The sequence below is a fragment of the Botrytis fragariae genome (assembly GCF_013461495.1).
Source record: "Botrytis fragariae strain BVB16 chromosome Unknown tig00000045, whole genome shotgun sequence".
Classification (NCBI taxonomy): Eukaryota; Fungi; Ascomycota; class Leotiomycetes; order Helotiales; family Sclerotiniaceae; genus Botrytis; species Botrytis fragariae.
Window position 1 is genome coordinate 2,774,556 of NW_023500991.1, and position 26,112 is coordinate 2,800,667.

The 26,112-nt window shown below is 41.7% G+C and overlaps 9 protein-coding genes across 9 annotated transcripts; 4 read left to right on the top strand and 5 right to left on the bottom strand.

The window, feature by feature from the left end:
- Positions 1 to 1,427: 1,427 nt before the first annotated feature.
- Positions 1,428 to 3,035, top strand: Bfra_004019 (putative o-methyltransferase protein; the record flags this gene model as incomplete). The annotated part of the gene is made up of 5 exons (XM_037334425.1): positions 1,428 to 1,664; positions 1,809 to 1,935; positions 1,993 to 2,116; positions 2,206 to 2,657; positions 2,725 to 3,035. The coding sequence occupies 5 exons, from the start codon at positions 1,428 to 1,430 to the stop codon at positions 3,033 to 3,035; spliced, it is 1,251 nt and encodes a 416-aa protein (XP_037194512.1).
- Positions 3,036 to 3,131: 96 nt separating this feature from the next.
- On the bottom strand, positions 3,132 to 4,351 carry Bfra_004020 (putative gpi-anchor transamidase precursor protein; the record flags this gene model as incomplete). The annotated part of the gene is made up of 2 exons (XM_037334426.1): positions 3,132 to 3,762; positions 3,816 to 4,351. 2 exons carry the CDS (start codon positions 4,349 to 4,351, stop codon positions 3,132 to 3,134), a joined length of 1,167 nt encoding a protein of 388 aa, XP_037194513.1.
- A 484-nt stretch (positions 4,352 to 4,835) lies between these two features.
- Bfra_004021 (putative phosphoglycerate mutase protein) lies at positions 4,836 to 6,936 on the top strand (the record flags this gene model as incomplete). Its single annotated transcript, XM_037334427.1, has 3 exons — positions 4,836 to 4,870; positions 5,020 to 6,334; positions 6,373 to 6,936. 3 exons carry the CDS (start codon positions 4,836 to 4,838, stop codon positions 6,934 to 6,936), a joined length of 1,914 nt encoding a protein of 637 aa, XP_037194514.1.
- Positions 6,937 to 8,234: 1,298 nt separating this feature from the next.
- Positions 8,235 to 9,248, bottom strand: Bfra_004022 (putative mediator of rna polymerase ii transcription subunit 4 protein; the record flags this gene model as incomplete). The annotated part of the gene is made up of 2 exons (XM_037334428.1): positions 8,235 to 9,022; positions 9,101 to 9,248. 2 exons carry the CDS (start codon positions 9,246 to 9,248, stop codon positions 8,235 to 8,237), a joined length of 936 nt encoding a protein of 311 aa, XP_037194515.1.
- Positions 9,249 to 11,974: 2,726 nt separating this feature from the next.
- Bfra_004023 (putative multicopper oxidase protein) lies at positions 11,975 to 16,474 on the bottom strand (the record flags this gene model as incomplete). Its single annotated transcript, XM_037334429.1, has 4 exons — positions 11,975 to 13,257; positions 14,655 to 14,826; positions 14,903 to 16,110; positions 16,171 to 16,474. 4 exons carry the CDS (start codon positions 16,472 to 16,474, stop codon positions 11,975 to 11,977), a joined length of 2,967 nt encoding a protein of 988 aa, XP_037194516.1.
- Positions 16,475 to 19,836: 3,362 nt separating this feature from the next.
- Bfra_004024 (uncharacterized protein) lies at positions 19,837 to 20,453 on the top strand (the record flags this gene model as incomplete). Its single annotated transcript, XM_037334430.1, has 3 exons — positions 19,837 to 19,911; positions 20,071 to 20,201; positions 20,372 to 20,453. The coding sequence occupies 3 exons, from the start codon at positions 19,837 to 19,839 to the stop codon at positions 20,451 to 20,453; spliced, it is 288 nt and encodes a 95-aa protein (XP_037194517.1).
- Positions 20,454 to 20,515: 62 nt separating this feature from the next.
- On the top strand, positions 20,516 to 20,846 carry Bfra_004025 (uncharacterized protein; the record flags this gene model as incomplete). Its single annotated transcript, XM_037334431.1, has 2 exons — positions 20,516 to 20,632; positions 20,715 to 20,846. The coding sequence occupies 2 exons, from the start codon at positions 20,516 to 20,518 to the stop codon at positions 20,844 to 20,846; spliced, it is 249 nt and encodes an 82-aa protein (XP_037194518.1).
- A 229-nt stretch (positions 20,847 to 21,075) lies between these two features.
- Bfra_004026 (uncharacterized protein) lies at positions 21,076 to 23,860 on the bottom strand (the record flags this gene model as incomplete). The annotated part of the gene is given in 11 exon segments (XM_037334432.1): positions 21,076 to 21,275; positions 21,428 to 21,612; positions 21,783 to 21,993; positions 22,014 to 22,256; positions 22,305 to 22,419; positions 22,657 to 22,705; positions 22,803 to 22,955; positions 22,971 to 23,084; positions 23,141 to 23,226; positions 23,297 to 23,703; positions 23,806 to 23,860. 11 exon segments carry the CDS (start codon positions 23,858 to 23,860, stop codon positions 21,076 to 21,078), a joined length of 1,818 nt encoding a protein of 605 aa, XP_037194519.1.
- A 512-nt stretch (positions 23,861 to 24,372) lies between these two features.
- On the bottom strand, positions 24,373 to 25,734 carry Bfra_004027 (uncharacterized protein; the record flags this gene model as incomplete). Its single annotated transcript, XM_037334433.1, has 3 exons — positions 24,373 to 24,850; positions 24,899 to 25,353; positions 25,432 to 25,734. The coding sequence occupies 3 exons, from the start codon at positions 25,732 to 25,734 to the stop codon at positions 24,373 to 24,375; spliced, it is 1,236 nt and encodes a 411-aa protein (XP_037194520.1).
- Positions 25,735 to 26,112: the final 378 nt, after the last annotated feature.

The window sequence follows — 26,112 nt, forward strand, 5'->3', positions numbered from 1 at the left end:
TTACGGTAAAGATCCAAGTATGCATTCACTTCTGTGGTGTGATAGGTTCAAGGGATCAAAGGTCCATGTGTGCATGTGTTCATATCAGATCTTCAATCAAGGGAGGTGTAGATGTAGGGTATCATTGCATGGTGGGATCCAACTCCCCGGTCAGAAAATAAAGATGTAGGCGGGAATGTATGCATGTGGAGAGGAGGACAGAGTAGGTACCTGGGTAGACGGAGGATTCCAGCAAGAATACTCTCAGTCACTCCGTCACTCCGTCACTCAGTCACCCAGTCACTCACTCACAGTATGATGTATCTAATCATTGTAACAAGTATCTTCTTTCTCGCCTTTTCTGACTAGGAACGGCGGTGTGTGTATAGGTAGTTCCCCCATGTACCTAGGGTTACAATTACATGGCTCGAGCATGGTACAATTTGTATGATGGAGCTCCGTGATAATGTATATACACATGTGAAAGAATACGATACTTTTATGATAAAATATGATACAGAGAATGTATACAGAGAATATATACAGAGAATATATACAGAGAATATATACAGAGAATATATACAGAGAATATATACAGAGAATATATACAGAGAATATATACGGATCATATAGTTATACAGATCATATAATATATCCACTGTCAATCAAGTGTAAAATAAAACCCCCTCAATTGACCTCGGAATGACCAATTAACTTCCTCCTTTGATCTCTGGTTATAACATTCCCGTCCCCTTCTCCGTATTTTGAAGCCACCATGCGAACCACGAAGATGAAGCCATTGTGAAGAAAGCATTGATGATGGATCATTGAACCCTCCCAGTCGTCAAGACTCAAAACTCAAAACTCAAAACCCAAAACCCCCCTCCTCTTCCTCTTGAGATTTATTTCCCATTCACACCGACGACAAGTGAGTGGATCGATAACTTGCCGTGTGAGATATGTATGGTCGGTGTGTTGTCGGATCACATCTACTTTGAGCATTAGTGAAAGTACTGTAACCCCACTCACCTCACGGATGATGGATCTAATGCATTCACGAAGTTGTGATATGTATGCACACCAAGGTAATGCCACGTTTTGATGCCGGAATATCCATGTGTGTATGGCTATGTGTGTGTGCGAGCAGGTGCGGCCAATTTGGTGTGGGTGGATTTCCTAGGTATTCACTGCCCAGTGTCCGCTCTTGTGAGTAGCTCGTGACACCATACCATTACATTCGCTATTCACCCTTCTCTTCACATCGCAAGTTTTTGCATCTTGCATCTTGCATTTGTCTTACCTTACCATTCGAAATCACTACCCAATCCATAACCGTTGCTCACTGATTATCGTTCCGCTCAATTCATGCAACTTAAATCTCCGATAAGACTTACATAGATCACTTGCACGGAGCACTCTGCAAATCAAGCCAACCAATCGTCATCATCATGGAGAAATCTCCAGAATCATTGGCGCAAGAGATTGCAAGCATGAGAGAGCAATTGAGTAAAGTCAGTGAAGCAATTGATGCCTATGAATCAGTAGCCACTCAAAATCTAGCCAAAAAAGATATTCAGTCCAAAGGAGAGATCAGCCAAAGGCATGTAGAGCTTTTCATGGAAACGGATAGGCTGGTAAGGAAAGTAAGGGGTCCGGTGGATATGGTGTTTTCCAATTTTGAAAACGTAAGTCTACTAGTGTTTGGCAATACAGGTCTGGCTTTCATGAGAATTATCAATCACGATGGGTCTTTGCTATTGAGTGATGACATACGTGGGTAGAGCAGGGGAAATATGCAAGCTGACTTAAGATTCGTCACATATGAATAGTCAGTACATTCGGGAACTTTGAGAGCAGTTTTAGAAATGGGTGTATTTGATGCTTTACCCACGGACGGTTCATCATCTAGTGCTGCAAAATTAGCGGAGAAGCTCGGCGTTGAGAAAGAACTGCTGGGTAAGCGTTTACATTCCGTTCCACCTGCAATATGCTTATGAACTGAATTTGTACCAGTTCGATTCATGCGAGTCCTTACGGCCGTGGGACCATTTGCGGAGACAGGGGAAGAGGAATATGCTCATACACCATACTCCATGGTGTATATGGCCCCAGAGCTGAGGGGAATCTTCAAATTAATGTCAGGAGATCATTCCACCATAGCCCATTCCACACCCTCCCAAAATACTTCACGAATCGCCATTATTTTATTCTAACGCAAATCAATAGGTTTGACGAATACAACCTCGCCAACGCTCGGATGTACGAGTTTTTCCGCGAAAATGGCTTCAAGAGTCCAGAAGATCACCTTCTAAATCCATATTGCTTTGCGCACCAAACTGGGGAGAAAAATATGTGGGAGCATATTGGCGCGTTCCCAGAGCGATTCCAAAACCTGAATTTTGCCATGATTGCGCAGACCGTAGCCACGAATTGGACGGTTGGAATATTTCCATTCAAAGATGCGTTGAAAGGGATTGAATCCAACGATGAGACTGTGCTAGTCGTCGATATAGGTGGTGGCAGTGGACACGTGACAAAGCAGATCATGGAGTTCGTGAAAGAAATTCCAGGGACAGTGGTACTTCAAGAACGAAATGAATTGATCGATGCAATTGGTCATACAATTCCCGAAGTTACGACCATGAAATATGATTTCTTCACACCTCAACCTATAAAAGGTATTGTCAATTTCTCTTTTCCTTGCGAAATCTGTGCCTTGTGTGTGTTGTAATTAACGATGATTAGGAGCTCCAATATACTACATCCGTCGATGCCTCCATGACTGGCCAGATGTTGATTGTGTTCGCATCCTGAGGGTAATTGCCGATGCAATGGCACCCGAGATCTCAAGACTGGTAATCTCGGAGATCGTTCTTCCACCAATTGCCGCCGATGTCGAAGCTGGATGGATGGATTTAACGATGATGACGCTGAGCGGACGTGAGAGAACGGAAAAGCAGTGGGTAAACTTGCTCACTCTATCGGGATTGAAACTTCGAAAAATTCATCATGGTTCCGGGACAAATTATGCTGCAGTCGAGGCAGTTTTAGCGTAAATATCTTTGGGAATTCGGATGTTTAGAGTAATCAGTCAAAGGAGCTGCCAATAGAAAAGCGGGTGGCATATAATATGGGGTATAAAATACAAGAACCTATGCAGACTCTAAGTATGTTCCTGCAAGCCAAACAAGTGAACATCCTGCTAAAGCCCATGCGCCCACAGCTTTCTTGCCCCACCAAGAGTTATCTGCTTCAACTTTCGCAGCACGTATTTTGCGAGTCGGGTGATTTCCTGAAAGTGATGCAGAGGACGTGGAATTCTTTTCCGCTGCTTCAGTTCGTTCACGCAGCTCAGCAATCTTCTTACCTAGTGAAAGTAGGTCCTCTTTCCATTCCGTGTCGTTTGCAATTTTGTCAACTTCCACATTTTGAACATTTCCGAAGAAATCCATCAGTAGTCTTTCTCTACCTCCTTGCTCTCCACCTGGGAATAGATCCCATCTGACACCTGGATGCGAATGAATTTTGGATTCATCATAACTATCAAACAGATCGCCCAACGTCTTCTTACTTCCAGCTTCTCGAACCTGAGTTTCAAGGAAGTCTAGATTGTAATATGTGTATCGATCAATAACTGCTACCCCAACATCATTATCAGCATGATGGGAGTATGACGATTGATCAATTTCTGAAGAGCCCGTCGCAATGATATTGGGAGAGTAAAATTTGCTGTACATAGTATTCGCTTGGCAAGTATCGATCATGAAGAGCAATTCATGGTACCTTTGGAATTATAATTAGTATATGCTTTATTCCGAGGTCGAAGTCTAACAAACCTCTTTTTCTCCCACATCTGCTCAAACGCATCTGCCAAATCAAATGCGCTAATTTCCTCTGCGTCTTGGAATTTCAGGAACTCGTTACCACCATGACCTGTCATATAAACCAAAATATTGCTTCGATCGTCCGTCAAAAGCCTCTTACTCCTCGGCATCTCTTCACCAACTCTATCTGTCAGCAGTCGAATAAAGTTCTCTACTGTAACCTCGTATCCTCTGTAATCCACCTCGATATTGTCTCCGTATAAGTCCACCGCGCGATCGGCGTTACTATAGACTGTGCCAGGAAAGGCATTCCGAGGATTGCATGCCATATCGTCGGGTAACATAAGAATGATTTGAGAGTCTGGAATTCCTAGCCGTTTGACGGTACGATAGAGGGAGAGAACATTCGCCAAATGCCGATAATTAAACCAGAATCGCGAAGTCGATACGAGGACTGCCCAATTGCTTGTATGTTCTGCGGTTGCAAGTAAAGGTGCGAATAGAGGCGCAAACACCAGGGGAAGGTGGATGAAGTTGGATAACCTCATGGTGCAATATGTTCCAATTTTGGAAGGGATATATTTTAGGATTCTCTTTTATACTTTGACTACTTGTCAAACTTGTCAAACCTTTTGTACACTCAATGTGATCTTCTTGGATTCATTTCTTCGAAGTCAGTTGGAAGGGCACAGGCGCAGCAAAGAGCTTACCAATCGTCAGAGCTCCCCCTGGGCGCGTCAGCACGTTCGCAATTACGTTCCTGAAAATTGATGCCTCATGCCTCATGTCTCAGATTACTTTTTGCCATGAATTTAAGGCTGGAAGCCATCACATGCTCTGACATGCCCCGCCCCGCGCGACCCGCGTTTCAAACAATTCTCAGACACTTGAGTTATTTCCAAGGTAATTTTGCACTAAGTATTTGCTGTGCATCGACGGCTCATTTTTAAAATCCCTTCGACAATCACCTCAACGAGCCATTTTTACTATTGACCGTATGCTCTGCTGTCGAAGATTTCTCAGCAAATAACAATGGGTAGGCCGCCGGCTGTTATCATTGTTGTCAGGTAAGAGATCTCTAAAGGTCCAAATTTCATCATCACCAAATTGGTTTTTCTTTTTCTAGTCGTGTAAACAAATGTTTAACATTGCCGTTTCATGTGCTGTCCTCACAAAAGACGCTTTTGCTGGCAGTAATATCTAATCCTTCACACAGACATGGTGCTCGCCTCGATCAAGCTGATAATCAGTGGTACCTCACAACTCCGACTCCATACGATCCGCCTCTTACATATGGTGGATGGTCGCAATCAAGAGCTCTCGGTGCCCGTATAGCTAACATCCTACGAACCCGCGAGACGGATGATGAGTTTGTTGGTCGAGATGTTCAAAATGGAGGTAAAAATAGAAAGAGAAGGCACAAAGTTATTATACACACCTCGCCATTTTTGCGCTGCGTCCAGACATCAGTTGCCATAAGTTCTGGCCTTGCACAAAACCCGGGTCACACACATCACCCTCAACGATCTCCCTCCACACATTCCCAGCACAAAAGTTCGCAGATGCACTCGTCACCCAGAGTCCGTCCGACTACATCAACAGACTCGCCTAGACTAGCCCCACTCCTGGAGACTACAACTATTGCGTCGAGTTCGAGTAACAAGATCATCGGACAAACTGAAAACATAAAAAAATCGATAGTACGAGTTGATGCATTTCTCGGAGAATGGCTCGCTCCCGATTACTTCGAACATATCACTCCGCCTCCAAGCTCTATTATGATGGTAGCCGGTGCTAAAGCCGATTTGTTACGAAGAGAGGATCACAATAGCTTGATACATGTGCGAGACTTTTCCGCCCAAGGTTCATCCTTTCAACCATTTCCAGGTGGATGGGGAAGTCCTATTACAGCTGAGAAAAAAGAGTTTCCATCAGTGTCGAGTTTGAGCCATGCGCTGCCCAGAAGAGATCGAACGAGCAGTTTGAGTAGCGTGGGAAGTGATGGAAATCGTCAAGGCTTGAAGGCCGATGGTCATCTGCCCACTTCTGAACATGGCATTTATCAACCACCTGTTCCGAGTTATGCAATTTCTACGTCTGATCCTATACCACCTGGATATGCTACGCACGCTAGAGATGCATGTGTTGATGTTGATTATCAATGGGACAGTATGCGCGAGCCTTTGAGTTGGGGAAATGGTGGCGAATATGGTGAAGAATGGCCCTCGATGCATAAAAGATTTCGCAAAGGCCTCCACAGCATGTTAGATTGGTATAATACCAGTGAGAATTTTGATAGAATGGCAACCAAGACTCCTTCTAGTCCAGAGCTTGAAAAGCACTTTTCCATTGACGAAGATCAGGAAGATGAGGATACGGACTTGGTTCTTATCCTGGTCACTCATGGCGCTGGATGCAATGCCCTCATTGGTGCCTTGACTAACCAACCACTCTTGATGGACGTCGGGATGGCATCATTAACTATGGCCGTCCGAAAACCTACTCCAGAAGAGACCCCGCTTCCTCCCCCGGTGCAACATCCAAGGCACATTCTCGTACAAATTCGAAGAATTCATTAATCGCAAACGAATATGATATAAAACTATTAGCAAATACAGAGCACCTTCGATCTACTCCGAATAGTACTGCCTCTTCCCGCAATCCTTCTATTGCAAATCTGTCTACATTCCGCGAACGTCAACCTGCAGATCCAAACCGTTCCACGACTGTAAACTCCAGTCTAGGCAGTATCAGAAGAACAGCAAGCATAGCGAGTTCTCAGCCTCGCACGTTTACACCGGCCAGGCAATCATCTATTGGGCTTTGGAGCGCCACTCCTCCGCTTAGGGAATCCGTCGATGAAAACGATGACACGGATGGTGATAGCATGATATTGAATTTTGGAGATGATGGAACAAACGCAAAAACGCTAGTCCCATCGACATCGGCCGTTGAAGAAGACAATAAAGCAACCGTGGCGAAAAACCAAGAGATAGAAATAAGTGCAGTAGAGGAAGATGAAGTTGCTCCCTTGGGATTATGGGGTTCGCCAAGATTACAAGCAAGTTCGGGCCCAGCTGTAGATCCTGGACATGCGCCAAAGAGAAGGTGGACGGTTAACGAAAGATCATGATTGTCTACTGACACCAAGGAACGAGGTGATTCAATATGCCAATGGCGAGAAAGAAGAAAAGAGAAATATCACCCGGGAATTGACTGTACCAAAGTATGGATGGATAGCTCTTCTTGCACCTAGGGTAGGGTAGGGTACGGATGGATGGATGGGTGGAAGAATAGACTTTTGTGAACTTTTATCAGTTGATCCTTTTTATTGGAGCGTGGCGTGGGCGTACGGTGTTCAATAGGTCTAAATGGGACAAACCAAAAGTATGCACGGATATGATGACATGGCCAATCCAAACGATTTTCTGTAAACCAGAGCTTGCAAATGGTCTGAGGAATGACATGCTGGGAACATCGAATGTATGGTTTTGGTCATTGCAGATGTTAATTAGGATAAGGATCACTAGTATAGCATCGGACGCAGGGTTATCTTTTTGATCGAATTTTATTCCACTCAAATTTATATTATGATTATCATTATTAATACTATTATGCCACCCCAGGTCAATCTGAGGGAATGAATGTGAGATGCCACCACCGTTGAACAAACACTTTCTGTGACTATCAGATGTTACGTAGAAGGTCAAAATCATGTCAGAGTTGAATATCTTAGGCAAAAAGACTTATTTCCCGAGTTTTGACAGACGGCAACAACCATTCACCAACTCAGTTAAGTTCTGGCAAATATCTATAATAATGATTAGCGGAAGTCCATTCGAGAATTCAAATCATGTTAAAAGAGGTAATGTATCCCATTGCTCATTCTCAAAAGTGGTTTGTTCCTCATCAACGACCCGAAGGCTATATGAGTGGTGCATGAAACTCGTGTCTAATCATTGCGGGGTGGTATGGAAAGTCAAAATAAAGTTTGAGGAAAACGTACTGTGTCTGGAAAATGGTCCGGTCTTTGCATATCGCGATTAAGACAACGTATGGTGAAGCTTGTGTTGACGTTCTTCCCCCACTGAAGTACGCAGTCCGATTCAAAGATCTCATCAAAATGATGTGAAACGATATGGATGGTCGAGATTTTGGGAAAGTCATCGAGATTTTTCAACAAGCAATAATGACACACAGGTGATGAGCTGTCACCATGATCTAAGAGAAGATTGTTAGCTGCATTCAACTTAAGTACGAATAATTGACATGAAGTGTAGCTAAACAATCAGAGAGGCTCGCATGCGTAATATTTGTAACCATGTATTTTGTCTTCAAGACTAATCGATTTTTTACCATCATCATAAAGTTTCGTATCAAAATGTGCAAAGAAGAAAAGAGCACCGAACTTACCAAAGCTTACAATGACCCTCAATCATCATCGTCATCAAACTCATCCAGTTGGAATACCTTTGGTCTCTCGGCGCCGACGCCTGCGCCTGCGCCTGCACCAGCACTCATAGCAGCATTCCTTCTCTCCATATCCGCTCTATGTTTCTCCTCTTCTTTCACTCTTTGTGCCTCTTTCTCCCTCTCTAACTCTTCAGCTTTCTCAATCTTCTTTTGCTCTTCAAGCTCGGGATCCCATCCTTCAGGATCGATCCCACCATCAAGCAACGCTTGGATATTTGCTAATGCGCCCCCTCTGATATCCTCTTCACGAGCCCATGGCTGGAATGGACGGTCATCGAGCTTCGTGTTAAGAGCCTGTACAATCTCTGCATCAAGGGCCGTTTGCGACTGAGAAGGCTGTTGTGATGCTTGGTCTTGACTTGCAGCGGGCGGATTGGATCCATTAGGAGCCACGGAAGGGACATTTGTATCCATAGTGCTTCCATTCGCTCCGTTACCAGTCACAGTAACACTGGGTGTAGTACTTCCATTTGTCGCAATTTCTTCTTGCTTTGGTGATGATGCTTCAGGTTTAGAAGATCGAGTCTCTGGCGGAGCTGTGTATTTAGAAATTCTTCGCGCATAGCTAAGAAGTTCTTCATACTCCACTGGATTCTTGCTCTCTGGATATTCAGAGGATGGGGTGTTGAGAAGTTCACTTCGTGTGCTGGTAAGAAGGATAAGAAAGTCGCGAATTTTCGTATCGAGGGCTGCAGAGGTTGCATGGAGAGTATCAAGCGTATGGGTATTCTGCTGATGTTGGTTTACTGTGAAGAGATTGTTAATAAATAGGGTCAAATGGAAGATGCTACAAGTGCGGAATAGGTATGGAAGACTAGACGTACAAAGTGATAACCCATCATTAAGCTCTTGATCCGCAAGAACAAGATCTTGAGCTAAAGCAGGTACGGGACTGTACTTGGAGATTGAAGCTATGAGATTGACAAGAGCCTTTTCAACTCGATCGAACCGTGCATCAATTATTTTGTCCATCTTTGATTGTTTCAAATTGGGGAGGTGGGAGGTGAGAGGAGGGTTGTTGTGTGTTTATGACATGTTTGTGCTAGTATCGATATCCTATAAATAGGAAGTCGAAGGATGGAAGCGATATGAAGCCGTTCCGAATAATATTGATTGTTGCACACCTAATAGATGTGAATCAATCAAAGAATTAGGAAAAAGCTTGAGAGAAAAAGTAGGATTAATAGAAAGAATAAATGAAGAATTTCAAAGACTTTCTTCTATTTATACAACGAAATTTTTCGGGATCTCTGAGGAAGAAAAAATAAGCGCAGTCCCCACCATAACCCAAGCGCTAGGTTAAATAACAGTACCATTATCACATGATCTTCAAGTTGCGCTGAAGACTTCCTTTTTTGAACAATTAAAAAAGTCCTCACAAACCACGTCTTCTTCCACGATACACGACATGGTAATACAATGATCCCAAGAGATGGTGCTGGAACCGGCAAGGAGTACTGATTTATTCTGCAGTAAGGGCTCATGGCAGCAGAAAGTATTGCTATCCAAAACAAGGAGAATATTCTTTTGGTGGCACATCAAGGTTGACAGAATTAGATGATCCAGAGTATTGATTTGTGGAGAAGATAATGTCGCGTTCAAATACTTGCATTTTGTTCAAGTCATTACAAAACCTTGGAAAGTTTTCAAGCTTAAGGGAGATACAATTGATATCAATCCCTCAAACGGCCGAATGCTATGCTATGCTCGGCGAACCGACCACCTACTTTGATTTGACGACTCACGGGATATAGCTACTGAATCAAAGAAACGAATATTTCTTCATTGGCGATATTGAGCTGATTACGTAGGGGAAATTTTATAGCTTGAAGGAATTATCTACGCCGATACTTTGTGTAGATACCGGTGGCAACAGCATCCGCAAATCCATTGGTGAAATTCGCCGAAATATTGCATTTTTCCTTAAAGTATTAAGTAGGCACCCAGTACTCTCAAATTCCGTAGCGGTGTACGGAGCGCCACGAGCGAATCGACCATGTTTTTAGTAGCTGGTCTGCTAAAGCCAGGTCTGCACCCTACGGTTAACTAGTCGTTTTGGATTTGACTATTTCATGTGATTTCTGAAAGATTGTCGTCTCCATTAGATAGGGGCTCGATTCGCCTTTTGCAAGTGCCGGATTTCTCCTCTGAAGTCACTCAAGTGGTTCATTGTTGTTTAAAAACGTTTCGTGGGCCGTTATCAATGGAGGAGAGTCCTTTGAATTGAGACATGCCGATGCAATATAATGTTTCCTTTGATGATGAGGTTTGTTCATTCCGAATGACAGGACGGTGTTCGTGTGGTGATTATCAAGCTTTGTAAGGGATGAGTACATGTTTTCAAATGTTCAAGTAACCACCATTAAGAACGTGTTCAAGACAGTGTTCAATTGGGAATTCTGAATTTAAAAAAAGCAAGTTGGATGCAAGATTCATAGAAAGTTTTCTTTCCAAATCCGAATTGTCATCTGACTCAAGAGAATTGATGCACAGGTATATATAATTTTGAACGGCAACTTTTTTCTAGCTTGTGGGGCATAAGACTAATAGCATTTGACAAATTCACATTCACATACCACATTAGTTTTGGTGAACTGTCCTAGTGAATTTTTGAGGTTGGTTGGCCACCAAATAAGCTTGGAATCAAGTTTAAGAATATGTTCATCGTGTAAGATAGCCAAGCTACCGATGCCCGTCAAGGTTAGATATTATAATTGTGTCCTTATGTTACTTCAATCTTGAAGATATTTCTTGGACTACAACTATTCAGATCATAATCAAATACAATTTCATTCCATAATTACCGGCTAGGATTGAATCATATCTAAGCATTCCCAGCCATTCGTCGACGTTTCATCCATAGGGAGTTATTTTCACTCTAAGAATCGATACATTAAATCATACTACAGAGTCTATTTCGAAGGCCACTCTTTACATTCTACAAAATTGAGAATAAAGCAAAGTCGTAAGAGTTCAATCTATTCGTAAGAGGATCCATGCGCACCGAGTTTAAGTCTCACCTATATCCTTCGCCATTTTCTCCTATTAATCTTTGGGTACAAATATCTCGCCTAATCTCGCAAATTCCAGGAGGTTTTGAGTAGGATGGATGAAAGTGGACGTACGATCGAATGAATGTATGCCACCCGTCGTACTAACGGAAATAACTTAAGCATTCTTCTTCTCTTTCACCAAATTCCCGCACTTGCATAATAACTGTAATATTTCTCTATAGCTTACTATATCGTTTAACATTAGACGCTTTCGTGAGCTATTTGCTTTGCAGCTCTTGTTGAAGCTGGTCACAACCAATTTGCTCCTGGCAAAAAGCGCATGTATTAAGTTAGTTACTCAGATCGAGAGTATTAGCTGCTTCCAAATATCCATGGTACCGACTGCTCAGCTCTTTAATTATAAGATTCCAGGAATTCACACAACACAGAAGTCACACTTGAAATTCATCAAAACATAATTTAGAGAACTGTCATCAAAATTCGACATAGTCAATCACACTCAGTGTAACTTTGGCAAAGCAATTCAACCACTATTAAATATTCGTTCTGAAACAATCAAAGACAAGAAATGAGAGATCTGGGGAATTATTTATTATTTTCTATTATTCAATGTGTTTGCTTGACTTTAGGCTGACCACCAACTGTGCTAAGGGAGAAAGCAAAGCAGGGGCAATGAACTACGCATCATGACTCATCTTCGTTTGGATTGGATGGAGTATTCCCGCTATCGCCGCTCCCATCATTGCCTCCTTCGTCTTGGTCAGCTTCATTCTCATCTGCAGATTCAGAGTTACTTGTAGTTGGCTCTGATTCTTTGGATCCATCCTTTCCCAGACGCGCTGCAACTCTTGCCTCGTGTTCCTCAGCATCCTTCGCGAGCCTGATGAGACGAGCACGAGCCCACTTGAGGGACTTTTCTTGACGTGCTGTGTCATCTTTAATCCTCTGTTCAAAAGTATTTTTGTCAATTACCATGTTGGCACAATAGTAATAGGCTTGAGCTGGGCAGCCGAGCCACATGAGGAAGTCAATCGTACTAAGATCCCCTTCACCAAATCCAATCGGCTTTGCGATATCTTGTCGTAGTTGCGCCAACAATTCATCATGTTTGGCAAAACATGCTTTTTCCACCAACTTAACACATACATGTATCCAGTTGAGAATAGCTCCAGGATCAAGAGAGCCTTGATGGTGTCGAAATTCAATGGTGCGTATTCCATCTTGGTAAGGAGTTTTTAGACCTTCTAAGTTGAACGCGAGGCGACCTGCCGTTAATGACTCACCAAAATCTTCAATCAATGACTCATTATCGGTGTATCCTAGGATCTTTTCAACAACTTCGACTCTTGTGAGGTCAGGATTCGCCATACCAAAACGACCTTTTGAAAAAGGGGGGCACCATTCACCTGATACACGATCTGATGAAAAGATCAATTCTGTTTGTCGTTCATATGTGTACGCAATAGCTAAAATGTGTTGAAGTATTAGGAAATGAAAACCGTTGAACGAGTTACCTACGTGAACATGTAAGCCTGCGGTCTCATCAACACATACCCTATAATTTTCTCTTACCGTTTTTAACACTTTTCTGATCGCATTCCGAGCAGGTTCAGTATAATAATAAGGAGGGGAAGTCATCTCCATTCCATTTCTATGGTAGATCTTACTCTTATTTTCAGCAGGCCTGAGAGTGTTATCGCCAACAGTTGTATCCTCTTTCAAAATCCAACATGTTATGGACTCCTCATCTGTCATATCACTACTCGTAATGACTGCTGGTATACCAACACCCGTCAACTTCTTGAGGATATCGCGATTGATAGCTTCTTTATCAGGAAATTTCTTGCCATCTACCTCGCGAGGATCTTCAGGATGGGGATCAGGCTTATCTGCATCCACTGTAGCGAAAATATATTCGAGTTCGAGACCGAATGTAAGGTTACTTTCACCCTTTCCTGGAATAGCGTCTGAAATGGTATCTTGTGACATTTTATTTGGAATAGATTTTGATCTGTTGGTTGATGTGTATTAGGGCTGATTAGAAACAGTAATAAGGTTGGTGAATCCACTTCCGCAACTCGATGAGCATTTAAGTAAGTTAACAAAGGCATTGTTTTGTGGTACTTATATAATTCAAAGGAAATTAGAGGTTTCCTTCATAGATTTATGATAATGCTTTGTTCATTATTTGTTCTCGGATAAAGGTATGGATGCCTCAACTGCAAATACAGTATCGTAATTGCTAGTAATACTGTGACTGACATTGAGATTTTGATATGCACTATGATATATACCCTGGTTAATGATATGAACAATTCTTGGCGTTATAAGGAAGAGATAGTGCCAAAGATATAATAATATATTGGAATTTGATATAGTTACTGAAGAACGTAGAAATTCAGTCATCGTCATAATTCTGAGCTCTGATGTTTAGATTTTGGAGATGTCTTCTCACACATTGATGAGTTATTCTGGCATCGTTTACCTTCCTCACACGGATCCATGGCAGATGTTACCTCAATATTTATAAGTTTTCAATCATATAATCATGGCTTCCGCCAAAAAAAAGATTTGATAGAGCTGATCCAGTGGATACACAAACTAACACCACACTCACTCAGCTACCAGAAGTCGCCTTTTTTTCAATGGGTCACTTGCATTTTCAGCAGGTGTGTTTTACAATTCCGAAATCCTAATACCATAATTCAACTTCTCATAGCGACTTTATGTTCTGGGATAGCTTTTCTGATCGGCTTTCGAGAAGCCTAAAAAGAATAAGTAACTATGCCATGTAAATGTCATCTCCATCTGAGATGGACTCGTGGACAGGGATATTATTGATGGAACTACTTTGGAGACTGATGTGTGCGATCCGGAGACGGGAAAGTAACTCGTTGGAAATCCAGACGAAACACATTAGTAGGAAGTGGGCAGAACAATGACAATAAAGCGATTCCAAGGCTTAGGAAAGATGCCATATAAATATTGGACAGAGCGCTACAAAACTTTGTAGTTTATATTCATGACAAATAGAAATCAACATGCTAATATCCTATGAAATGGCCCAAAAGCTTTGGTACAATCGCTTCGTCACTTTATAGTTCTACAACACAAGCCGAAGAATAATGGTGTAACTTTTAAATCTCGAGTACCATATACGGACACACTACACACTTCATCAGTTTCACTCAAAACACGAGGCAAAATATCACATATCACTTATATTCTTCAAATATCAAAGAATTGCTACAAAACATTAGTATGATTTTACCACGGCTCTCGACTGCCAGGATAACATATTAATAATAATAATGATAATCTGCTTGCTCTGTAAAGAATAATACAAGCTCTCTCACTTATATACCAGAGTCAGGTTGAATTACATTATCAGCTGAAGCATAGGAATTCCAAGCAGCACACGTTGAATTCAATAAGTCGCCGTCCAAGAGATCAACTAGCTCACTCTCTCTTTCAAGAATTTGGACTGCCAATCCTTCTGAAGTATGCCAAGCAATATGACAATGCATAATCCACGCCTGAGTGGTGAGAAATAATGTTAGTGATCTGAATTTTCGAAGTAAAGAATCTGCACATATGAATTTATAAACTTACTCCTGGATTATCTGTGTAGAAAGCCATCACTACCCATCCAGAACCTGGTAAAAGCACGACATCCCTTCGTGGTGCATTGACTAATGTCAAATTGGCCGTTGTCGAATCGTAAGTTCCAGTACCTTGGCCCAAAACCCAAAAATCGTGTCCATGGAGGTGCATGGGGTGTGATTGGGCATTTGTTGTTTCAATTATCCAATAAACCCAAACATTAGCTACTGGTAACTGATAAACTTCTTGTTCTGGTGCCCATGTATCATTGCCTTCGTAAGACTGTAATAGTGTCGGATAATCCCACTGATTAAGGAAAGAATGAGTTCCCATTTGCCAAATTACACCGTTAGTTTTGTTGATGATAACAGAGAATTCATCCTCTTCTGCCGGAGAATCCGATGCTACAATTGGTACGTATGGAACAAGAGAAGTCATGAGTTCATCCTCACAAAGTTCGTCAGTTGAAGCATTTGCCCAACGAACAGAAGTTGGATCATCAGTAGAAGTGCTGTCATACCTGACAATACCATAAATATTATCCGCATTGACGTTTTTACTACAGACAGTTTGAGCAACTGCCCTCATCCAATAATTATCAACTGCTGCATTCGCAGTGACAATGATATCATATCTTTGTCCCATACTGATGGCAATGGTATCAGAAGTATACGGTACAATTGGAACAAAGTCAGCCGCAATCACCTCCATGGTATGATTGTCGATGCTAAATTTGAAATGCGTGTCGGCTGCAGTATTGACAAGCCGAATTCGATATCGAGTTCCACTCTTGAAAGTTGTTTCGAAACGCGAACCAACGATGGTACCAGAGTTGTTGTAGGTATTTGTACCATTGATGAGTCCGTTGTCGAGTGTTGGAGGTGCAGCTAGCGCCGCAACAGCCTCAACTTCCGCTGTTACGTGAGACCAATCACTAAGAGTTAAAGTGCCCAAATCTTCATCGTAATTGGCTGTCGCAGGGCCATTGATCTGTATACCACCAAAGATGCCATCCCAAGCCTGTACATAGAAGTGGGAATGATACCATGATGATCCGTACTGGGTTGCCTTCCAAGTATAAGTGAAAGATGTTCCAGGGGCGATGGGACATTGCGTTATTGATGGAACTCCGTCCATTTGATTGGTGTAGTTTTGACGAATCCCATGGAAATGAATACCCGTACCATAGTTTGGCATTGAATTTTTGACGTGTATCACTTCATAAAGTTAACTAATTGATCGTATTCCAGTTGATTTGCTAGAGGGGATAAACTTACCAATTGTATCTCCCCAGTCGGCGATTATAGTCGGACCAGGCACACTTCCATTAACAGATAGAATTACACGCTCAATTCCATCCGGAGCTGCAGTTGTGTTGACTATATCCCACCAATATTCTCTGACGACACCTGTGTCTGGCCCATCATTGTAATAGTTGGTGGATATATCATAGTCTCCCCAACATGAACGATCATCCGCAGAATTCACACATCTCTTGGTGAGAGATGACTCTCCATATTTTGGAGCTGCAAGAACAAATGGTACGAGGATCAATACCCGAAGGAGAACAGGTAAGTGCATTGCAGGAAAGGAGCACGAAGCGAAAGAGAAAGTGAACGATTTCGTCAAAATATTGAAAACAAAACTTTAATGCATTTCATATATGAAGAAAACAAGGCAATGCAGATTGGCATCAGGTGAGGCTTTTCCTGCTTCCTTTTCCATAAGTCAGACAAGTATAACCGTATTGATATCAAATTATCAACTGGCGCTGCATGAGCAGGCTCTACATGCAGTCTACTAACGCATCTAATATCTGATAAAATTCTAGACTCTATATCTTGTATCCCGGCAGTTAAGGGTGACAAGAGAGCTGGCGTTCGACCTAAAGTGAGAGTGGGATGACAGGAACTGCGTTAAACTTAACTGAACACAATCATGACCATTTCAAGCCGATTTTTGCACCAGCCTATGATTTGATACTGCTTATCTTGAACCTGTGTAGATTCCAATATTCCCATGCTAGGCTAGCCTCCCAAAGAGTTTCGATGATGCTCGGATTGCACTCGGATCTCGGAGGTTTTCTTTTGTATTTGCATATCCAACTCGAAGCCATAGCCAGAAGAAAGTTAGCCCGAGAGCTATGCAACGGCGAATCACGTAATGATGGAAGCCATTCAGGCAGTTTGTGCCACTACTTTGCATTAGATTTAGAGGCTGAGAATCAATTTTAGTAAGCTGCATACAATCCGCATAAACCTTCCTTGAATAATCGGAAGGAGGCGTTCGAGGCGTTGTAGGAATAATGCTTGAGTCAAAGTTCATGCATCCATGTACTATCGTCTCCTACTGCATTTTCCATAGGTTTGCATATTTGCAATTCGAATACTCGAATCATTGGCTCAGTGATTCTTTATCGGTGCAGGCCATGTTTATGTTAATTAGAGAAGTCCGAGCATTTACTAGATCCCAATTTGTGGAAAGACTTCAGATTTAATATGTTCGACAAGATTGCTCAGAGATAAGGATTGTTGAATAAGTCCTTCTCACTTAAGAAAGCCAGTCTGTATGTATAAGGAGCCACTTACTCCATGGATGCGATTTGAAATTTCATGCCATGTGCGACTAATGATATGTTTACTTTAAGCTTAAGCATACCTCACACGTGAAGTCATACTTTCAGCCACTGATCTGAGATATATCTATGATACCTGATCGTTTAGTCATATCGGATAGTGTACAGGATTACTACGCGCACTGGAATCACTACAAGATACATACTTATATTGCGTTCCTTATGCAGCTCAAGAAGTGGGCTATACATGAGAAATTTATATAAACCTGGCAGCTAGCCACGTACCACAGGGGCGTCAATGCATTTGGTAAATCCCAAAAATTCTCATCCTGCTTTTGTGGAGCTCTATCTCTTGAACAAAATCCAATGTACGAAGACGCAGGGAAATTTTGCGGATACACATTTTGTGAGATCTGTAATCTGGGGGGTCTCAGCCACCCGCAGGCCGTTATATATGCTGGATAGGTTATTTGCCTTCGCTGCAGCCCCACCTCGGTAAACTGCGAACACCCCACTTATTAGTCTCTTATTGCCTTTTTGCATGCATGGACGGATGTCAATTCCCGACTACGGAAAAATATTGAAGTTCGCTTTGCCATGAGTGATCCTGCATAAACTATTGATGATATGTATAGTGCAAATTGTGGACGCGTCAGCTGTACAATATATACTTCGGGACCGACGGAATATTATTCATGATTTGGAAGTTTTCAATATAACTCAAGAAATTACCCCTCATCTCTCGAATTGTTGTTGGAACATCTGCAAAACTTGAATGTTATTAACATGTAGACAATTGTTGAAAGGTTCACTTGCTTCGTGCTTCTAGAAGCTGAAGTTGCAAAATTTATAGATCTACTGAAGCAGCAAATGAATTGGGTAGTGGGATTGTTGTACACTGACTGACAACAAAGATGATGACAGAAAGGATTCATTGGATCAATTCTATTTTGATAATGTATTTTCCAATCTACCGAGAGCTAGGTTCTTTTTCGCCAATGATGCCTATTCGAAACTGAAAAGGGAACCATCGCATTAATATTATCGAATTCACATTAGATTTCCCATAATTAGGTACGAGACAAATCAACGGCCTCACCTCTGGATTCCACCAAGAAAGGTTTGATCGTTCCCCCAACCCAGATCCTGCAGAGCCGGTAGAGAAAGGAGTGCATGTGACCGTAGTCTAGTATATTTTTTGGCGCGAAAGTGATAGATAGATGGAGACGAGTAATGAAAGAAAATCAGCTCGCCAATGCAGCATTTCGAAAGATGGGCCGACGAACAACAACGAATCAAGATGCCAATTTGATGGAATGCACAGTATTGTGGAGCTTGACTCCAAGCAATGCAGACGATTAACAATCTTTTTGATGCAAGTCGTCCCAGGATGAGTCCTTCGATTTTGAAGTACCTTTAGAGAATAATGACTCCTTGTAGTCCCCAAAATTAATAAATTGAGGGGTTGATGAGTGTTCTGACGGGCGTCCTTCAGAAGGTGGAGATAGGTTCGCGGCTGTCAGAAAAGTCGAACACCAAGCACGCGAAAACGAAGGAAAGTCGAAATTGGCTCTCCTTAAAAATTGATCACGCCTTGACTTGAAAATTTTGAACATTTTCTAATTGAAAAGAAGAAATGATTATTGGTGGAGTTATCAAAATTTAGAATTTCAAAAGAGAGATTGCGCTGTTATTCTGATATTGAATTTTGATTGAGGTTTAGAATTTTGGTGTTTGGATTTTTCTGACAGTGACCCTTGGTAAGATTCATTGATGTACTGGACAATAACTGAGACCAACTATAGAACTCAACTCTCGACTGAGAAAGAAATAGCTTTATACATCACGAAGATAAGGAACAGACTAAGAATGAGATAGCTGCGCAAGAGTAAAAAAATGTGAATAGGTGTTGACTAGCGACGACTTGCCACCGTAGATGATGCAAATGTGCGACCTGGCTTTGAAAGCTGTTCTTGAAAATCTTTAGATTCAATATTGATGATTCCTTACTGAAAGTTAGCTAGCTCAAGAAGAGGGTGAATAACATTCGAGAAAGTTCTCCCGATCATGATAGGTTCGAGTGACTTCGTATTAAAGAGGATACAGAACGAAGGACGCCTTCGAGTATTAAGTCGGAGACTCTTAAGCATTTTGATTCATTGAAAATGCTATTTACCACTTGGATACGATCAAAACAAATTGCCAAAGTTTCGCCTTGTCTATGATTATTTAAGCTGACATTGGCTTTACAGAATCACGTGATTGTCGCGCATTTCGCTTTGGAAACGCGCCATCCTCCATTCAATCCCAACTTGCAATTCTTCTCGATCACAACGCTCTGTACTTGTTATGAACCAAAATTTTCATCATGCCAAAAGATACAAAGACGCACAGTACAAGTTCTCGTAAGAATCCTGTCGATAAAACAAAACAATCTATCAAAGTTTGAAAACAAACTCAAGCAGCATCAAAATAACCCGCGGGAGAAGCAATAGAACCCACTGAACCAATTGCTGAAGTCACGACTCCCAAATATACAATGCTCCAAACGTAATGTTCTCCTACATACTCCATCAATTTATCATAATCTCATTGATACCAGGATATTGCCCACAATTATCTTCTACTGGTTTGCCTCACTAGCAGTGATGATCCCACCATTACAGAACTTCTCTCTGTGCCCGCGACCTATTCATACCTTCAACTTCATCAAATTATAAAAATCGCATTTGAGTAGGTGGGGTGTCATGAATCTCACTTTACTGGCTAAAAGACGGCTGAAGGTGACCTCGATGTATATATAGGATTCATCTCATTGACCTTGCCCTCGAGGTTCCACTTTATTGATTGTGATAGTTGCTTAACAATGCGCGATCGTACATACAAGAAGGGTGGTCCCCAAGGGGAAAGGCAGTTCTGAGCATGAAGATACATGAGGATCGAATTGGAATCATGTTCGATGTTTTTGATGGTCCCGATACGTGAAGGCATGTGTCGATTGCCCACTGAAGAACGCTTACGAAAATGAGAAATACGGAAGTTTAGAAATGGAGTATGAGTCTGAGTATGACCATGGTGATAGCTGGATACAAGACATCACAATTCTAGGAAAAGAGCTTCAGAATGTAAGAAACGATATGGCTATACCTCCTCAATTGAAGGTTGTCTGCATGGCGAGCGAGCTTTGTTCCTTCGACGCCCTTTGGTAGTTTGTGATAATTGAGTATAGGAAATCCATGTGCTGAGAATTTTGGTGGTGAATCTGACTGGGAAGACTGCAAGTGCGTATTCAAGGGGAAGAAGGCCGATTCCTCTAAAGATTGGTACAAGACCTCATGTACCAACAAAGATTCCAAGGGATTAGATCCATATAAATGAAATATGATGAAAGTCAATTAGGCTTTGTATGAGCAGTTTGGTATCCAAATTACTCCGGAACATGTTCGTGGCCATATATCACTATTTCTTTCAATGTTTCTAGACAATTGTAGAGTTCGAGGATGAAGACCATTGCGGCTGATTTTAAAATGTTCAAATAACCAGGGTTCAAGTCGGCCATCAATTAGTCAGACAGTCATCGATAAAATCCAATGGCCTCTCCGGGTTTTCACATTTCCTCCGCTCTTTCTTTTATCGCTCTCATCCTTTCTGTTGTAAATGCATCTGCTTTCTCCGCTCTTATCTCTTCAACGGGGTATATGAGTCGAACAATATTCTTTGAGCCAAGTCTAATGATTCCAAATCGATTAGTGAAGCCAACTGAACACGATAAACTCCCATCCATTTCATTTTTTTGGTTGTGAGTTGCTACTTACGTGAAGTATGCACCACCTTGTCTCACAGTCTCCCAGATTACATCCTGAAATTGCTCATCCGCATCCTCCCGTCAAATTCTTCCGTTTGGAATCGATGAACAAGCCACAATATAAAGGTCTCTATGTCTAGGTCTCTGCACTCACCACAGTATTCATAAAGCGCTTCTTGGACCGCTTCATCCGACATCAGATTGTCCAGAGTTTCCATGTCTTCTTCGTCTGGTTCGCCAATTGGTGATCGGCAAGATACAGAATCAGGCCTACCTATTGGAGGTGGCCAACCTGTTGCAATACGTTTCACAATCCCGAAGCCAGGGAATGGTTCCCATCTATGAATATTGAAATTAGCTACAATTGGTTTTGTTCATAAACCGTTGACATGTAGCGCTTAACGAATATCGAAACTCACAAAAGTAATTATCGTTTCTCATTAGCAAAGCCTAAAAAGTTCCGGAACTCTAAAGATGTGAGGTTGATACCTCCATGAACTCTGATGTACCGAAAAAGTGTTGGTTCCGATAAAAGTTCCATAGTATCTAATGCTAAGTCCAATGGTCCACGATTGCTAAATAAATTTTCAGTAATGTCATTCCACCTTGGACATGAGTGAGTCACTATCGGAGGTTTTATGTTGAGATAGTCTACTGGATCATGACTTCCTGTCTCAAAACCATGCTGTTTACTGATTCTCGTCAATACGTTGTTCGCGACTATAAATCTTTCGATCTACCTCCTAGTTTGAGGTGGTCCGTAAGGCCACCCGTACTCAATGCTGATGCCACATCATCTATCTGATATTTCGCATCAGGATGATCTTTTGAGAGGTATCTCACCCCTCGTTTCTCTATTTTTATCCTCTTTGCTTCGGGCCCGAATTCCCTGACATTTTCCCAGAATCCTTCGGTGAAAAAACTTGAATACCACTGCGTTGGCACTAGCCAATAACCATACGTGTGAAATTTATCAGTCTGACCTATTTTTGGTTCTCAATTCATTGATGGGGCTTTTCTAGATGTTTGACAAGTTTTATTCTTGTCGATGAACCAGCTTGTCTTGATGATACCCAAATTAGGGAGACCAGGACCACCACAATTATACATCTGGGTCATGAGAGACACGGGTTGATCTCCCCAGATCTATTTATGAAATTAGTATTCAGATACTTTCGTGATAAGGGAAGACTTAAATTCTCAATAAGCGAGTATCCTAGTTCGGCGAGAGGTTCGTCTTCAAAGTAAGGCTCATTTTCGCCCTCGGCCGCTGGGTCATCACAATCATCCACCTCGTCAAAAATTAACCTTCGTATAGCATGCTAAGTCACATTGCAGGTCAGATAAAGAGTTCGATTATCTGTCCTTCACCTCGCCACTTACTGCAAATTCATAAACCAAAGTAGTCGCAATTCTCAACCGGTTTTCCGTCCTGTACGTAGATATCAATAGGCGATCACATATTCAGTATCTAAACAACCCAATTTTCGCTTTATGTCAAGTCATCTTTCAGAAGAGGTTGCGCCAACTCCGTAGAAACAAGCACCTCAATCCTATCATAAATTATATGGTTTCTTGTTATTGCGTTACGGCTTGTACGAGATCGAGGCAAACCAGTTGCAATATCCTCACACCCGCTGCGAAATCCGAATATAACCTTGGATGTTATGTTTTGGATCGAGCTGTGAAGAGCTTACGGGGAAGAGCGGCTGATTCTTTCACCATGAGTCCTGGAGAAGGATCGTTGCAATTTAATTCCTTTAATGCTTCTGGGCACACCTTCGGCATTGTCGTTGAGAAGTGTATTTAGCCTAGGAGATACATCAGCTTTTGTATTTTATGGTTCGAATTAGATTACTAAACACACCACGAGTATTTGCATTCGCTGTGGAAAATCATTGTTACCAACTGTAAGCAGGGCTTCAATAGACTCCGCACAACTAGATTATCTGCCTAGTGAGAGAGCAACGAAACTTTAGCCTAAGTGTAAATTGTGCGAAAGAAGTTTAGTGTAAATACTCACCATCCAAAAACCTTTTTCGTCTCCGAGAATTGGTATAGCTCCCTTATGCTTCGGCATGTCATCTTCTGTCACCAACTTACTTTTCTCGAAACAAGGATGAATAGTGTTCCGTAGACTATGAAGAAAAATATCTGTATCCATAACTACCAAGCACTTCACGGTGTGAAGATCGAATGCTGTGAAACCGTCGAATGTCTTTGTTTGATATCTTTCCAGTTCATCAGAAGTTTCTTTCCAATTGCGCCTCTTGTTACTTCGATTAGATTCCGAATAATCCTCCCGAGGTGTTAACCCGCTTTTTGATTCATTGCCCAATATTCGATGATCGACAGATGCAAACTTTCCCAGGGGTCGGCTATACCTTTTGGCAGGGACTGACCACCCAAAGGTGTAGCGAGATCGTTCGCCTAGAAATGAAAATTAGTATTTGTTTTTTTTACACTATTACAAGAGAGAAGGCGGCTCGTAAAACTCAATCAACGATAGCAATTGTCCTGTGGTATCATAACTTATTTTGCCAATTGTCCTTGCCTCATCATCCACCACAGCTAGTGCATCTGCCATACTTTCAAAACAATGTTTCCACCATAGATGACAAACAAAGTTAGCGTAAGCAAGAGGAAGTAGTATGTATGCATACGCTTAGCCAAGCACGTTATGTATAACCATGAACAGAATCTACTCATAAATTGGCTTCTTGTTTCAAGTGTTACATTTCAATAAAAACATCATTTATCCCAATGGCAAATGTGATTATTCAAGTGGCAGGCAATTCAATACTTCTTTGTCTGCAACCGGCTATCAGTGACCTATCACATCTGAAAAGTACAAATGAATGCCTGTAGTAATTCAGAGGTTCAAAGATCAAAGAATCAATGACCAAAAATCAAAATGGCTCGAAATGAATAATAAGTATCAAGATGAACACGTCATGAGATGATCTAAAATCCAATCACTGACGTTGTAAGATGCAGCCCTTGTTGTAGAAATAATTGAAAAACTAACAGACTCAAACAATCGCACAGATGGCAACTAATCTGGCTACTTCTTTCCAATCAACTATGGTTAAATCTTTGCTACTCATCACAAAATCTCTCCTGTATATCTCTTTGTCGCTCTGCCCAGTGAGTTCCCGCTGAGTATCCACCAGCCGGGTGCGGATTTGTTGATGCTTGTTCATTTTTAGTCTGCTCATCTTGAATGCTAAGCATGGTCCCTCCCGTTGTTCCTCTTACCGTTGTGACATCGAGACCCGGATATAATTTTATAGTGGTTTTAACTTCCACTGGTTCGCTTTTCTTGGATTCCTCACTTCTCTTCTCAGATTTCTCAAATTGCTCCCCTTTTTTTGCAAATCGGCAGCACAAATAATATTCGATTACTGACCCGTAGCACCGGAAGAATCTTGCGAAATGTGTTGTGTTTGCAATAATAAGACCAAAAGTGTGTTCGGTGATGTAGACAATCCATAGAGGTGTAAGATACCACATACGGTCGCTATGCAGTTGAAGATAAACGCGCCAATAGACGCTGAAGGTCGCGGATAAAATGGCCCTGTTCATTATTAACATACGTCTTATTTCGTTGTAAAGTAAAACTTACAAACCCCCAGTGCTGAAGACAAGCAAGATACCTAGTTTCTTCCGTATAGTCGCGGTTTTCAAGGTGCTTACTGCCACCAGCGGTATGAGAAAAAGATAAAGATCAATCACTAGACCAAAAATGCCTTTTGGTAAGTTAAGTGATTGCCCTTTAATAACATTATCCACGATGAAATAAATTGAAAGTGGAAAGGACCAAAGTGCGTTGAGGGTGATGATAATTATGTAAAAGATTGCAGTGACTCCTATGCCAATAAAGCACAATATTCTTATTGTTTTTAGAGTAGCAAAGAGCTCAAGATACATTAAGAAGATAGTGATTTTGATAAGGCATGATGATATAGCAGGTACCAATGCGCTACTAGCATTTACGGCACGACTGCGAAATGACAAAATCTTGTACACTGAGACATTCCATGAGTGAATACCAAATTGGCCAAAACCCGTCGACGCAAGCTAAAAGATAATCGTAAAGTCAGAGAAGCTTCTCAATTGTAATTAGGTATTGAAGGAATAAAATGGAATGATGCTCACCGTGAGAATTATATACGAGGCCATTGTTGCAAGAATAGCGAGGGTGAACCCAACATCGCTCCAAGCCCATTTTATGGGACGTGATAGTTTAAAAGTGACCCATATCCTTATGATAACACATAATGCTATCATGGCGAAACCGATACCGCAAAATGACAAAAGGAGAGGCCGTGTATTGGCCGGATTCACAAAGTTGGGAGTCACCCCCGGCGGAGGAGGAGCAATTCCGATCTTTGCAGCAACCGAGTCCGGTATTTGAGAAGCATCGAAAGGGTCAGCACGCTGGAAAATTAATGGAGTCATGACAGTAGCCTTCCACAAGATGAGATATAAGATGCTTTTGATAGTCTAACTTGTCAACCTATATGTAACGGGAGTTATACTTTTTGGCTCAGTCGCTTGAAGAAGTTGTGTATGGGCGAAAAGTTGAATGTGTAGTTTGAAGGTTTGGGAGGGAGGAACCATCGCTACTAAATAACCATGCGACCACGCAAGGTAATCTAAAAGAGACCAACAGCACCAAAGCTTGAATGTAGATTTCAAAGTTGGTTGGAGATCTCCATTTTCCAGTACGACTTCTTCATCTTTTCAGAAGACGAACATAAAAATGTGGTATTTGCCGAATTGGTTTAGATTGTATTATATTTAGCTTCGGAGAGTGCCTCATTGCGGAACATGGCT